Below are 16,551 nucleotides of genomic sequence, written 5' to 3'. Positions count from 1 at the left end.
GAAATCCACCTGCCTCTGCCTCCCAAGTGCTGGGATTAAAGGCGAGTGCCACCACTGCCTGGCTTGACTTTCTAATTTTCAACAAACATGGTACCAAAACTGACTTAGATTATTCTTGGGAAAATATATACAGTCATTTAATACTAATTCTTAAAGGTTTATAATATATGTTAGTATAGTTAAAATTATATGTAATCAATTAAACTTATTTTTATTAAAAAAAAAGAAGAAGTTCAAAGTCATCCTCAGTTACCATTGTGAGTTTGAGGTCAGCCTGGGCCACATGAGACTCCATTTAAAAAATCAGAGCCAAAATGTGACTACACAAATTTCTGAGAGGAAAATGCCATTATTTAAACAATGGCTGTCACGGGGTAATGTGACTGCGGGTAGTACTTTTCCTTTATTATCCTATTTATAAACTTCTATATCTTCTAATGAACACAAATTACTTTGCCAATCAAGGGAAGAAAAAAGTTGTGATGCATTCAATAATACGTCAAAGAGTAGACAAAAATAATATCCTTTCTTTAATCAACTTACACACTGTGTCTAGTGTTTTAAAATTAATGAGCACTGTATATCAATTGAAAACTGCTTTAGAGGTTTTGCTCAGGGGTCACTTAATATATGGTTCTTATATTGACTTAGTTTTATATTCAGTTGACTAGTTTCTTGGCTATGTATACTCAACCACTAGAGGAAACTGCTGCATTTTAGGCCTTATTCTAAATGTTTTTTTTTTTTCCTGCTCACAACTAATGGGGTTGGGGAGGGGGAAAGAGAGAGAGAGACCGACCAAGGAGTATATTAAATAGGAAAATAGTTTAAACAATTAACTGTTGACAGAATGTTTTCAAATGGATGGCATTTAGATAAATAATTCAGCATTTACTGGGCCTATCTATACCAGAGTTAGGTATTGCATTAAAAGCATATGTACTGCAGGAGACGGGTGCACAGGTGTTCAACCACATCACAAGAACATGCAGAGGAGAGATACATCCTACTCAAGGCTTAGAGATGATTTCTGGAAGGGTATCTGAGCAAAGCTAAAACTGTTTTTCTCTCTTTCTTTACTTTCATATATACTTAATGTACCTTTTACTTATTGACCCAGATCATCTGAGAAGAAATTTACAATTTGGATCAAGGCTTTGTCTGTGTGTTTCTTAATATTCCGCAGACCGTACAGCAGTACTATTCACACCATATTCTCGCTGTCTCTTCCATCCCTAGGATGGGAATTCCTTAACCACAGAGTGTACCGTGGTCATATGGTGACTCTGTGTAAGGAAGAAGCTCCGGAGTAAAACGGACCTCACCAGCATTTCAATCTGGAACGCCCCAATCTTCAGAACTGTGAGACATAAACTGTTCAGTAAGCCCCAGTCTATGAAATCTTGTTTATGGCAACTCCAGTGTGCTACAAAAGAATTTGGTATCAAGAAGGATGGTAATGTGTTTGATGATGACTGCTGGTGATGCTATACAAATTGGCAGTCTAATTTCTTTTTGATTTCTTATTACATCAGGTATGGCAAAAAGGTATGGCTTGTTTAGATTAAGACTTGTACAATTATGTAGTCTTTTAATTTTGGAACCCATTACTTAGCAATAAGAAGAATCACAAGTTCCTAGATTAAGGATTCTTTTCAATTAAAAGAAATTATCCCACTAGAGAGCCACAAGTTGGTCTAACTTACTTTGTCTTTGCCTCCTTTAACAAAGTAGGGTCATCAGTAGCCAGATATACTCTTTTTTTATCCACTTGCATTCTGCGTGCGAGAAGCTGAAAATGTTCTTCAACATGTACCATGTACTCCTCGATGGGATGGAAGGCTGCTTCTGTTCCCACTTTGTCTGTGCGTCTGACATGGACTCTGCGGAGAGGTGGAGAGCATGCTGATAAGGTACTGGTACTCAACTAGTACCTTATCACGTGGCACTAGGGGCATATTAGACCAATTTTTCATTTATTCTTACCATTAGAAAAATAAAATCATTTTGAAACATTTCACAAATACTTTAATATAGTTTGCATGCTGAATAGTACAGGACAATATGAAAGGCAAGTAAAGGTCTTGAGAAATACCTTCCCACAGAAAAAGCAATTGGCATATCAAGAATATATGGGAGCCTGGAAGCAAGATACTCTCCAACTCTCCATTAAAAAAATAGATTTAAGTTTTAAAACACATTTAAGTTTTAAGATTCTTGAGACTAAAATCATAACCAGATTCACAGCTTAAAGATACTGCCTGTAACATTCTGATGCCAAGGCGTATCTATCTATCTTTTTTTTTTTCATTTTACCCTGTACAGTTGCAACTTCAGTTCATCGAATTTAAAGTCATGTAAGGAAACACAGACTCATATGAACTTTCACTACAGTTAAAACAAGCAAGCCTTTAAAAGATATTGGCTATAGCCATTACAGCTTGGTGTTCTCTATCAAATGCAAACAGAAACAGATCTCATTTGTTGCATTGAGGAAAAAACCCACAATGTTATTAAATTGGTGTTGTTAAATGACACAGCCTTATACTGTCCTACAATGGCAAGTCACTGACTGCCAGCATTCTCCCAAGTCACTGACTGCCAGCATTCTCCCTGCATCTCAGTTTTGCTTAAGGCCAGGGCTGTGTCTTGGATCTGAGTGAGGGCGGGAGTACACTGGGGTAGCTGTCATCTTCGGGCTGTTGTTTTCTTTGCATCCAGACTATAGTCCAGATGTGGATTTGATCAGAGGAACATCTATTCTGTCATCTTTTCTTTCCTACATTCTTCTTAATCACTGTTTCTCTCAGGAGATTGGACCTGTTTCATGTGCTCTGTATAAATGAAGTGGGGCAGCGAGAATTCACTACTCTGAATTTCAATGAAGTTTCAGGGAATGAACACTATTTAATATTCTGATTTCAATATGTACTTCCTTTAGCTCTAACATTTAGAATAGGGGTCAGTAATTACATAGAGAGATTAAGATATGAAGAAAGATGTGGAGTAGGAAATATGAAAGTAAAACAAAGAGCTTCATTAAAAACAAGAGGGAGAGACGAAGGAAGAGGAGCATCGAAGCCAGTCTGCTCTGTTGCCCTATGTGCGCAAGGAAGAACAGCCTCTAGGGTCTAGAACCTTTGTTATTTAGTGGAACCATGACTATTAAATTATATAAAATTTACAGTAAAAGGCAAACAGGTACAACTACTGCTATATATTATTGTTTGAGAGGGGAAAATACACTCTTACCCAATAACTGGATGTTTGAAGCCAAGCTTCTTGGTGGCTTCTTCTATTTCCTTTTCCAGCCAAGGTTGTGGACGAATCAAGTATTTGACAAACTGGGACACCCACCACACTGCAGGGTCACCATGGACTCTTAGGAGTCGGTCTGCAAGGTCTTCTGGAACAGCCAGCGGTAAGTAAGGAGGCCGAGGATGGAGGCTGTCTACGATGGGGAGCTCCACCACTTGAATGTTTTTGTCATTTACTTCACCTAAGGGAACACCAAAACACAGTGTGACTACATTACACTTCTCACACATTTACCATACAACCAAACTCACTTGGAGTACTGTTACCTTCATAGCAACTCTAAGGAAATATGTTTTTTACTTTATAGTGGAAGTCTTTTTTTTTTTTTTTTTTTCCTACAGTACCAGAGCAAGATTGACAGAGCTAAGCATGCCTCTCAAGTGTGAGACCTTTCTAACAACTCCTACCGCCCAGTCACATTATCACTTTATACTTCAAGTTAGGACAGTAACCAGCATCCAAAGTATTTATCAGCCACATGGTTGAGAGATATGACGCTACCAAGTTCATGTTTTCTGTTTCTTTCTTTGGTTATTATATACTAAATATCCTGGAATTTCTAGCATGTTATTATCGTTAATGGTCCTTGCATTTCTATTGTAACAGACACTAAAATAACAAAGAATTACAATTATAAATCAAGTCATCTGTATTTTTTTGTAGAAAAAAATAGACAACTAAAATATTTTTCTTGGCTAAGTTAGACTTAGTATATATTCAATTATAATAACAGAAACTTGCTCCTTACTTATCTCAATAGTAAAGTTCAGAGATTAAGTAATCATTTATGACTGCCTTCAAAATTCATCATTGCTATTTCTGTACTACTAAGTGTATAATTCAGTGATTAAAAAACCCCACAGTGAGCAGGTTGGTGGTGGTGCACACCTTTAATCCCAGCACTGGGAAGGCAGAGGCAGGTGGATTTCTGAGTTCGAAGCCAGCCTGGTCTACAAAGTGATTTCCAGGACAGCCAGGGCTACACAGAGAAACCCTGTCTGGAGAAACCAAAATAAATAAATAAATAAATAACCCCACATGGACAGTACACCCAGATTTTACACACTACAGGTTGCCCAGTAGTAAGTAGAAGATTAAAATACTACACAAAAAACTGTACTGAGTTACAATTTTAATAACAGAAATATAAGCATAAGTATACAAAATAATCCCAGTTAAGATGTCATTATCACAAGATAATTAAGGAAACAATATACTTCTAAAGAATAAGCCCTTGGTCTTGCAAACTTTATATGCCTCAGTACTGGGGAATGCCAGGGCTAAAGAGTGGGAGTAGGTGGGTAGGGGAGGGGGGGTATGGGGAACTTTTGGGATAGCATTGAAAATGTAAATGAAGAAAATACCTAATTAAAAAAAATAAGCCTATAAAAAGTGTATCCACTAGTATGAAATAGCTTATTTCTCTCTCTCTCTCTCTCTCTCTCTCTCTCTCTCTCTGTGTGTGTATAATACATACATTCATACAAACACACACACACACATATGGAACACAGCTAGTAAGGCTAACTGCATAGGTCTTTTAAAATCAGTTTAGTACAGTTAAGACTTTAAAATTTTGGTAATATTCTATTTCTCTGCTATGCAAAACCATTTCACGATTTTAAGAACAAAGTGCCTAACACATGACATTTGTAGTATGAATGAATAAATGAATGAATGGTAATTTAACATCAGCACTGCAGTTCATCTAGTGCTTCAGCTAAGACAGCACTGGCACCTTTTTCAGAGGAGGAACTGCAAGTAAGAGTGTGAGGGAGAAGAATGAGATGCATTTTAAATTAAGCTGCACCAGTTTCCCTTAAGGCAAGGAGAACAGTGGTGCTTTGCCAGATATGGAAATGATCAGAAGCAAGACCCAAATAAAAGAGAGAATGGAGAATGAAAGAGGAAGGGAAAGATGGTTATTTTTAATGAGAGGGAGGGAGGGAGGGAGGGGGAGGTGCTTGTTGCTCTTTATCAGTTGTCTCCTCTTTGGAGCTTGAGAAACCCTACAGGAGAGGGGAGAAAGAATTCTGGGAGCCAGAGGGATGGAGGACACTTAGAGGACATTTCCCTTGGATTCAAATTAAAGGAGTGATAGGGATCCCCAAGACTGATGCACCAATTCTTGTCCTGGTGCTTTAGAGGTAGTCCTGCCAATGGTTCTGGTTGTGTCTCTCTTTTGCCTACTTTTAATACTCCTTTTCTCCCATTGGGTTGTCTTACCCAGTCTTGATGTGAGTGTTTGTGGCTGGTCTTATCATATTTTGTTGTGACATGTGTGGTTGATGTTCCTGAGAGACCTGATATTTTGGGGGAATAAATGGAGGTGGAGTGGACCTGAGGAATATAGGAGGTAGGAGGGGGACTTAAAGTAGAGGGAGGGTAAGCTGCAGTAAGGATATATTATACGAGAGAAGAAGATGTTTTTTAAAGGACTATTGGATACTGCTCATTATGCGATACTCATTGTATGATGCATAAAAACATACAATAATAATAATTTAATAATTTGAACTCAGAAGAGTAAGACCTTAGTGTCATGGGTTTGTGAGTAAAATGCTGGTGACAATTTATATTGAAGCATCTGACTGTAAATAAGCCTGAAAACATGAATATTTTGTTCTACTTATTTTGAAATAGCAGTGACATTTCATATCCAAGCATAAATATCTGATTTTCATTATATGAAAATATCTCTGATGGGAAGCACCTGTCATGCAAACCCATAAAAATGAATCCAGCCAATGCCTAGCTTTCCGTTGTGGCTGAGTACCATTAAACCTGCTGCTTTCACAGATTAATGATGCTCCATATTAAAGGAAACTAGTAGTGTGAAGTCAGAGCTTATTCTAGCTGTAAAAATAATCAGCTGGCAATTAATCCATTCCAATGGTATCTGGGGAGACAAACCTTGAAATTATATTTTAGTTCATCAAGCAGCTGCAACTTATGAGCTGTAACCAGCATTTTTATGTATTTTTTTATATTCCTAAAACTTTTCATGATGTTAGATTTTCAATACGATGATTCCTGTCACAGCCTTTCCCTAGGCTTCTTATGAGGGTCATGACTTGTTTCTACAGATTGTAGTCTAAGTTTTGTATTTAATAATCTCCATTGCCCATTGTTATGAATTACATTTGCTGCTTACCAATAGTATGCTCGAGTAGGATATTAGGAGAAAGCAGAGATTCGAAGGTAGAATATTTTTTTTTATCTGGTTCATCCATGCGGTTTTGCTGTGTGTGCAAGATAGCATTTGATGAAGTCATAGCATCAGGACTGTGGGAATACACAGTTCCCTCCTCAATTTCTTCGTTTGTTTGTTTGGTTGTGTTTTTGTTTTGTCTTGTTTTGTTTTGTTTTGAGACAGGGTTTCTCTGTATAGCCCTGGCTGTCCTGGAACTCNGGTCAGCCTCAAAAAGAAAAAAAATATTTCTATTTACCACTAGCAAGGATTAAACTTTAGTTTCTTCAGTCATTTCACACACACACACACACATAGAGAGAGAGAGAGAGAGAGAGAGAGAGAGAGAGAGAGAGAGAGAGAGAGAGAGAGAAATACTAAGTGAATGTATTTTATAGATGTTAGTCGTAATGATGGATCCACTGAAATTCAAGCCATGCCACTAAATTTCATGTGGGTGATGTTGCTGACTGGTAGTTCTGACCCCAGCTGGTCAATTTCTGTTACAGGGTGATCATCAGACACGGTTTATTAATTTATGAATTAGGTTTTCAAGCATCAGAATTGCTTGTCTGCGTTGCATTGTATCTCTGCATCTCGCTAAGTATAAGTTGCATGTAAGTGTTACATGATTGAACACAAGAGGCTCAAACATGCTTGGATATGAAGACTTTGCTATCTTCTGTAGCCAAGGGGACTGTACATATCATCAACCGTGGTCACACAGCAATATATCACTGAAACGTTTTCTTCCAATATAAGTGAAACTTTGTCCTCTTTTATAACAGCTGCCCTTCCTTCTTCCCTCAGCTCCTAGACACCACTTTCTGTTGTCTCTATGAGATCAGTTTTTTTGTAGATACTACACATACATGAGATCATATGTATCTTTTCTATTTCTGGATTATTTCAACGTATGAATTAATAAACTCAATAAACTTATACAAATTAGTAACAGCTTTATATTATCAACAAACCATTTGAAAAAAAATTTAAAAAATAATCATATTTGCAACAGCATAAAAATCTTCAATTCAAGAGTAAATTTTTAAAATTATTTTATTTACTTTACATCCCAGTATCAGTTTCTTCTCTCCTCCCAGTCTCCCTTCTCCTAGCTCCTTCCCCATTCCCTTCTCCTCTGAGAAGGGGGAGCCTCCCTTACCACCCCTCCCAGCCCCAGCCCCTCACCTCCCCCATGTCAGTCACTGCTGGACTTAGGCACATCCTCTCTCTCACTGAGCCCAAACAAGGTTGCATTTCAATAATGTGATGAAATATCTAAATAGTGAAAATGATAAAATAATAAAAGAAACTGAGGACACAAATAAATGGAAATGGCCCATGTACACAGGCTAGAAAAATTAATATTAAAATATTCATAGTATCCAAAGTGATTTATAGCAATGTATTCCATATCTCAATTCTAAAGTCATTTTTCAAAGAAATAGAAAAACACAATTGATATGCAACTATACAAATAACCTAAACAGCCAAAGCAATCTTCAAAAGGAAGGGGCAGGAGCTAGAGACATTACACTTGGGTTTTACAATGTATCACAAAGCTTTTGCAATCAAAGCACAACAGTGCTGGCAGGAAAACAGACACAGCGACCAAAGAAAGTCAAGGGCTCACAACAGCTGATCTAAGTCAATGTACCAAGTACATACAAAGGTGTCTCTTCTGTAGATGATAATAAGAAAAATAGGTATTAACATGCAGGAAAATGAAAATGGACTCTCATACCATATACACAAATGGACTCAAAATGCATAAAGACAAGTACAAGATCAGAAACAATAAAGCTGTAAGAAAACCAAAAATCCCCCAAACATACAAACAAAATGCAACAAAAAACCCCCCAAAACAGGAAAGGCTCCACAACACTGGCTGAGGCAATGATTTCATGAATGAGCCTCTCAAGCCACAGGCAACTAAAACAAAAAGAGAGGGATGGTGTCAGACTAAAATGCTTCTGCACAGCCAAGCAAGCAACTTGGTGAAGAGACAACCTGAACATTAAGTTGCAAATGAATACACAGAATTCAAACACAGAAAAGTATGGAAAAAGTTAGTCTGATTTTTAAAAAAAGTAATAGGCAAAGGATATAAGCAGACATTTCTGAAAAGAAGTATAAATGGACAAGAATAAGGAAAAATGTTGATATCTCTAATCAACACTAAAGTCCAAATCAAAATCACATTAGGATGGTTGTCAGCAGAAATACAGAGGATGATTAATATACATTATCAAAGTTGTGGAGAAGGAACAATTGTGCCTAGTGGGATGTAAATCAGTGACCATTTGGAAGCAATATTTAAAACAGAAATCATCTGAGAACACAGCCTCGGAATGATTTTTTGAAACTTTACTACTTTGAAGAAAGTATATAGAACTAACCTTCCAGAAAAAGAATGTTTTGTATGGTAAATCATACAGAAGTTGACAATACTGCATATTTGTAAAAATCAGCACCAACTAGTCTATGCTTTATACGACAGACTGCTCAGTTCACCTTGAACTGACAACCATCATTACTAGAATGCTGATTGTCTTAATCATATACAGGCAACCACAGCTGTTATGAGTTCTTGAGTACAGTGGTCCCGTAATATCCAAAAAAACAAAAAACAAAAAACATTGTTTTTGCCTGCTCTTCCCAGACCTCTGGCTCTTACAATCTTTTTCTATATATACTTATGTAGTAAATGTATAGAATAGGTTTCCACGTGACTTTTTCAAACGTCCTTACTGCTAATTCCCCCCACCCTCACTCCTCAGGAGCGGTCATTCTGAAGTCATGCATGACTCAGAAAACTGAGAATGGCCAAGACAAGTCTTCAAATCACTTGAGAAAACTATGGGATATATATTTTTCTTGAAGGGAAGAGGTTATTTATTTATTTATTTATTTATTTATTTATTTATTTATGGTTTTTCGAGACAGGGTTTCTCTGTATAGCCCTGGCTGTCCTGGAACTCACTTTGTAGACCAGGCTGGCCTCGAACTCAGAAATCTGCCTGCCTCTGCCTCCCGAGTGCTGGGATTAAAGGCGTGTGCCACCATGCCCAGAAGGGAAGAGATTATCAGCATCTTTTTAGCATTTGAAAGCTGTCTGCTTTCTAGGATTAAGACTGTAAAATAGGTTTCTTTCTCTAACTTATAGGCAAAAAGGCAGTGAGGTTTTCATATTCTCTTTCTGTTATCAGCAGTGGAAGATGCAGCCTAATGCTAATGGCTGTAACCCCTGAATTCTCCCTCAAGGGTCTCCATCAGGTCTTGAAGTTCAGATCTTATACAGCAGAAAAGCATTTCAAATGAGCTAATGGCTAAGATCAAAAACTCAGGTGACAACACATACTAGGGAAAATAGAGAAAGAGGAACACTCTTCCATTGCTGGTGGGATTGCAAACTGGTACAACCACTCTAAAAATCAATCTGGAGGTTCCTCAGAAAATTGGAGATAGATCTACTTGAAAACCCAGCTATACAACTCTTGCGCATATACACAAAAGATACTCTACCTTGCCACAGGGACACATGCTCCACAATGCTCATAGCAGCCTTATTTGTAAGAGCCAGAAGCTGGAAACAACCCAGGTGTCCCACAACAGAGGAATGGATACAGAAAATGTGGTTCATTTATACAATGAAATACTATTCAGCTATTAAGAACAAGGACATCCTGAGTTTTGCAGGCAAATGGATGGAACTAAAAAATATCATCTTGAATGAGGTAAATCAGACCCAAAAGGCCATGCATTACTAGTATGTACTCATTAATAAGTGGATATTAGCCAAAAAAAAAAAAAAGGCACAGAATACCCACAGGATACAATCCACAGAACTCAAGAAGGTCAACAAACTGAAGAGCCCAAGTGAGGATGCTTCAATCCCACTTGGGAGGAAGAAGAAAGCAATCACTGGGGGTGGGGGTGGGGAGTTTTGAGGAAGGGAGGGATCAGGGTGGGAGAGGGGACAGGGAGGAACAAAGGAGAACATGATCAGGTATTGGGGGTGGGGAGGAGTGGACAAGAGTGAAGTCCTGAAGACCAGCAGAAAGAATGGAAACACACAACCTTGGGAGATAGGAGGTGGGGGCACCCTCTAGAATGTACCAGAGACCTAGGACATGAGAGACTCTTAGGACTCAAAGGGAGGGACCTTAAATATAATGTCCAAAAGTAGAGAGCAAACTTGTAGAGTTTACCTCCAGTAGAAACACAGGGCATCAAACGGATGGGGTTGTCATGCCACAGTCAAAAACTCTGACCCTAAATTGATCCAGTCTAAAAGAACTGCAGGGACAAAAACGGAGAAGAAACTGAGGGAAAGGAGGTCCAGTGACCGGCCCAAACTGGGACCCATCTCAAGGGGAGCCTCCAAGGCCTACACTATTACTGATGCTATGGTATGCTCACAGACAGAAGCCTAGCATGGCGGTCCTCTAAGTGTTCCAACAAGCAACTGACTGAGATAGATGCAGATACTTACACACAACCATTAGACTGAAGTTGGGGATCTGTGTGGCTGAATTAGGGAAAGGCTGGAAGAAACTGAGGAGGGAGGCAACTTCATAGAAAGACCAGCAGTCTCAACTTACCTGGACCCCCCCCCCCCCGAGATATGCTGAGCCACCAACCAGGCAGCATGCACTAGGTTGATACTAGGCCCTTGACACGCATACAGCAGAGGACTGCCTAGTCTGACTTCAGTGAGAGAAGAAGCGCCTAACCCTAGAGAGACTTGAGGCCCCAGGGAGTGGGCAGGCCTGGAGCTGGAGGGGTAGGGTGGAGGTGGGGTGGGGAAGTCCTCTTGGAGCCAGGGCTGGAGTGGGGTGAAGTTGTGGGGTGGGTAGGAGGAGGAATGGGATGAGGAACTGTGGGTGGGTAGACCAGGAGGGGGACAATGACTGTAAAAAGGGATTGAAGATAAGTAGTAAATAAATAAATTTCTTTTACACAAAGGGGAAGAAAAGATAAGTGATAATACATACTTCTAAGTGTAGGGGGAGGAAGAAGAAAGGAGGGAGAGAGGGAAGAACTGGGAGAAAGGGAAAAGGGAGAGAGGGAGGGAGGAAAGAGAGAGACTCTACAAAGAATATATACAGCTTATGAAGTTACATTAATTTACAGCTAAGTTCCAAGATAAAGAAAAGTTTGAAAATTAAGCAGAAACATAAAATCTTGTTTACTTTATTTTCTGATCTTAAAGAACCTCCTCTATAATGAGGCACACTGTTCAGTTTAAAGATGAAAAAAATGTGCTGATAATGATAAGGTTAAACACAAAAGTCACATATACTCAGGCCTTAGGTAGGTCATGGTTCACTTGCTGTTTTAACACTGTTGAGATCTCTAAGAAAAATGAGTCTTTATAAAGACACTCTTCTTGGTGATTTTCTTCATGCCCCACCCAGCTGTGTAAAAGTTCTTAATGCTTAGTCAGTAAGAAACCTAAAACAGATTCTGGGGTTGAGGGACATCTTTTCCTCTTCATGGCACATCAATGTTCCCCCAGTTTCCTTACTAGGAGTACTTTGAATGAAATTGCTGTGAGATGCCATCACAGACTCCCTGCATTTTGATGTCTAGAATAGGGACAGAAGTCAAGAAAAATGTATTGGGGTAAATATCAGTGTACATGGTACTTTGATTCTAACACACAGTGATCAAGAGTAAGAACTTTGCAATCACAAACACTGATGTTTAATCTTTATCATGTAATAGTTGTGTTACCTCAAACGATACATATTTAACTTCAATCTAGTTTCTTCATTTGGAATATAATATTAGTAGCATTATCCCATTCATCTGTAAGTTAGGACAGTAATAGTTATTATTATCAATTATTATAGAGGTATTTTAAATATGAAATGAGATGCTGCGCATAGCAAGCTAATAAACATTAGGGGCAGGAGAGACTGTTTAGTAAGTAAAGTGCTTGGTGTGCAAATATGAGGACCTAAGTTAGGATCCCCAGCACTGAGGTTAAAAAAAAAAAAAAGCCCTCTTCCCAGCACAGGTCTATTGAACTGGGGAGGCAAAAACATAAGGATCTCTGAAACTTGTTGGCCAGCTAGTCTAGATGAATCTGCTAGCTCTAAGTTCAATCAAAGACTGTCTAACACAAACAAAAGCAAGCAAGCACACACACACACACACACACACACACACACACGAAAAAAGAAGACTGAGATGAATCAAAGAAGACCTGATATTTACCTCTAGGTGGTACATGCAGGTGTACACACATACACATGCTCCTCCACACACACACATACAAGAAAGCTAAACACAATGCCAAATGCAGTCATTCTTAAAACATTATTTATTTTGGAATCAGTTCTGCTGAAAACTCTCAAGAAACAACTACAGTTTGGTCCAGAAGAGACGACCTGCCAAGATACAGCCTCTGAGAAATACATGGCAGTGCTCTCACTCCAGAGACTGCTTCATACCCAAGGCATGTCTTACTCACGCCGTTTACTAAGGCAATAACACAGTATGCAGCTTTTATCTTTTTCAAACATTTCAACAAATCATAAAGCTAAAGGGTAGGGACTTTTGGCTATTTAAATATTAGGAAATTTGATGTTATTCCCCAACTTGACCAAACTCTGTTCTGTTCAGAAACAGCTCGCTGTCTAAGCCAATAATATATTCTGTTCATATTTCAGTAAGGATTTTTTTTAACTTTATAAACTTATGTTTATAAAGACTAAGTTTCTGGGATTTATATTTTCTTCAAGAGTATATGTCAATATACAACAAATTAAATTAAGTTCTTACTAAATTGAGCCTTGACAGAGAAGCCAAGAATAAAAAGAGATCAAGCCTGAAGTCTAACAAGCTATGAGATCTCTAATGTATGAGGAACCCTTTAAACATTTTTGACTTGAATACAAATATGACCATTTACAAAAAACAAACACCCCCCCCAAAAGTACAAAGTCTATTTTTGGCATTATAACAGCATAAATATTTATATCCTTGTTTAATAACAGAGATCCATTCTAATCTAAAATAAAGAAGATAAGCTATTAACAAGTCAACACCTGAGCTACTTCTCTTTTGTTTTCTACCCACTTCAGCAGAATAGAAATCACTTCTTGAACAAAAATGAGACTGTCATCTGCTATATGAATTCTATCTCTGGTCTACTTTGTCAACAACATAAAAGACTATTATCATTGCCAGTATGAAGGCTTCATCCAACTGAGGGAAAAGTTCTAAGTTCAATCCCATGAAACGCAGTGCAGCTCCAGTGACATTGACACTTTAAAGATGGCATAGCACTCCCTGAGAGTGACTGAGCTGCATACCTTTCCTAGCAACAGAAAACCTTGTAAAGGCAAGTGGACTCCAGACCTCAGCATTATTCTGGACTGGAGACTAAAAGAGCAGCTTACAGACAACATGTCGCGCGTGCGTGTGTGTGTGTGTGTGTGTGTGTGTGTGTGTGTGTGTGTGTGGTGGGGGGTGTGTTACAGAATCAGGTGGACAGGACAATGTCAAAAGACAAAGACCAAGGTCTGTCTGACCATGACATTAAATAGCAGGATCCCTGAAGTAATTCTGAATTTCTGAAATAAATTTATTAATCCCATAGATACCTAGAGAAAGATATAGATTCAGTGGATAAAGGTACATGCCGCCAAGTCTGTCTGATGATTTGAGTTTATTTCCAGGACTCCCATCACAGAAGCGGGGACTGCCTTCCTCATGCTGTCTTCTGACCTCCCCACTCAAGTCATGGTGCAAGCACAATGAGGGTGTGGTGTATTACACTAGACATCAGTCTCTCAGGGCTTGCAAGTTTCTGTAAGTTCTTAGAAATTTAGGCAACATTTTGGTTGGTGGTTTTTTAGTAAGTTAGTACTTTTCTCCTAATTTGATCTTTCCAGCCCCAAGGATCCCAGAGACCATAAAGCAGCATCTCTGGGTGGCAGCACAAGAAAAAAGGAACAGGTACCTGGGAAGACAGGAATGTCTTCATTAAATGTACCAGAATCAAATTCTAACTTTCCTTTCCTTATACAAAGTCACAATTTACTGCTTTACTATCTGTCATATCTCTTGGCAGTGCGTAGCCACAGGAAAGGACCCAAAGGTAACTGACTTATTCTTTGAAAAAACATCGGAAAAGGTGACTAGAGTAAGCAGGCATACCATCAGAATTTCACTGTTGTTTGAAAAGCTGAAGTTCCTTTTGCTTAGTGGGACTTTTATAGCTTCTTCCATGATTATCACACTTGAAGCATTAGCAGTGAGATGTGTCATGATGGATTTAAGTCATTTATATTTTTTGTGCTGAATTATCTCCTGATTATATTGAATCATGTTAAAATTCAGTCCTAAAGATAGGGTAAAGGCCAACTCTAACATCCTAAGATCCAAGCAATCATAACTAGAGTGGCTGGCTGAAGATAATTCCACTGGTAAATGCATGTCTTGCAAACAAAAAGATATGAGTTTAGTCTTGTAATCCTAGTGCTAGGGAAAGAGAAACAGGCATATTATTGGGTTTGTTGGCCTGCCAGCCTAATTTACTACATCAGTATCAATCTAGTCACAGACCCTTTTCTCCCACTTCCTCCAAAAGTGGATGGCACCTGAGGAATATCTGAGATTGGTTCTGTTCTGACTTCTGCATGTACCTGTGTGCGCATATGCATGCACACACAGACACAGAATTTTAATTAGAAATTCTAAGTACATTATAAGAGAGTGAAATAAAATATATGTTGAGGAAGGAAATAACAACAAATCTAGGCAAGGATTCTGTGGCACAGACCAGAGGATAACTTAGCATCAAATTGTACTCTAGTGGCTTACAAAGTGCTGATAAAACAGTCATGCATCTTGGCCTAGAAACAAAGATTAGAGCAGAAAATCCTCTAGAAGCGTAAGTCTCTCCAGTCATCACCATCATGGTAGACTCTTGTGTCGTCTTAGTCTGTAGAACATCTGTTTTCCCAGCTCAGCTGCCTCAGTTTCCACTGTGGGAACAGGCTGAGATGCTGGGCATGGCATCATGTACCTATGACAATGCTATTACCACTGCTGTTACTGACATGATATAAACCATCTGACTTTCCCTGAGTTAAATAACATCTCTAGAAAGAGAGCTAACATGTTACAATCAGTACAGTGCCACAGATGAACACATTCTGTAAAGATGTTACTCTGGAAATTAGCACCATTTGTTTAGCAGGGAACCACAGGGATATCATATCTACACAAGAATAAAAGGTGCTATTAAGCAAAATGTGCAAAACCTTAACTGACAAGAGATTAAAAATGGAAGAAAATAAATGTAGCAAATAAGGCAAGCAGGACATGTCTGGTACTTTGGAAGGCAGGTTTGACATTGGTTTAAATTTCATAGGATAAGTGCAATTATATAACTTGATAATTATATTCCTCATGAAATTTTCAATTAGGCTGGAAAATGGGGCTCTGGCAGCTCAACTTATTTTAAAACCTGGGCAAGAAACTCCTTCCATTCTATGACCACTACTTCTCACTCTTTAAAGCTCACTGCTCAACCTGGAGATGCTGAACTATCAACAGGCTACAAAGCCTTGGCTGGCTCATCTCAGAGCTTTGGAACCATATTTCCTTTTTTTCTTTTTTTATATTTTTATAAGGTATCTTCCTCATTTACATTTCCAATGCTATCCAAAAAGTCCCCCATACCCTCCCTCCCACTCCCCTACCCAACCACTCCCACTTTTTGGCCCTGGCGTTCCCCTGTACTGAGGCATATAAAGTTTGCACGACCAATGGGCCTCCCTTTCCACTGATGGCCTACTAGGCCATCTTTTGATACATATGCTAGAGACAAGAGCTCCGGGGTACTGGTTAGTTCATATTGTTGTTCCACCTATAGGGTTGCAGATCAATTTAGCTCCTTGGGCATTTTCTCTAGCTCCTCCATTGGGGGCCCTGTGATCCATCCAATAGCTGACTATGAGCATCCACTTCTGTGTTTGCTAGGCCCCGGCATAGTCTCACAAGAGACAGCTATATCTGGG

The 16,551-nt window shown here is 38.8% G+C and overlaps 1 protein-coding gene across 6 annotated transcripts in view; it reads right to left on the bottom strand.

Annotated features, from left to right (window-relative positions):
• The window catches only part of Fut8 (fucosyltransferase 8), a 214,389-nt gene that overhangs the window by 24,383 nt on the left and 173,455 nt on the right, over positions 1-16,551 (bottom strand). For all 6 annotated transcript variants that reach the window (XM_029484493.1, XM_021178765.2, XM_029484495.1 and 3 more), the window contains 2 exons: positions 3,253-3,499; positions 1,707-1,883 (listed from right to left, as the gene is read on the bottom strand). In XM_029484493.1, the coding sequence (XP_029340353.1) occupies positions 1,707-1,883; positions 3,253-3,499 (424 nt within the window). The remainder of the gene's footprint in view (positions 1-1,706; positions 1,884-3,252; positions 3,500-16,551) is intronic.

Source organism: Mus caroli, chromosome 12 (genome assembly GCF_900094665.2).
Source record: "Mus caroli chromosome 12, CAROLI_EIJ_v1.1, whole genome shotgun sequence".
In the NCBI taxonomy this organism is placed as follows: domain Eukaryota; kingdom Metazoa; phylum Chordata; class Mammalia; order Rodentia; family Muridae; genus Mus; species Mus caroli.
This window is presented reverse-complemented; position numbering and strand designations above follow the sequence as displayed.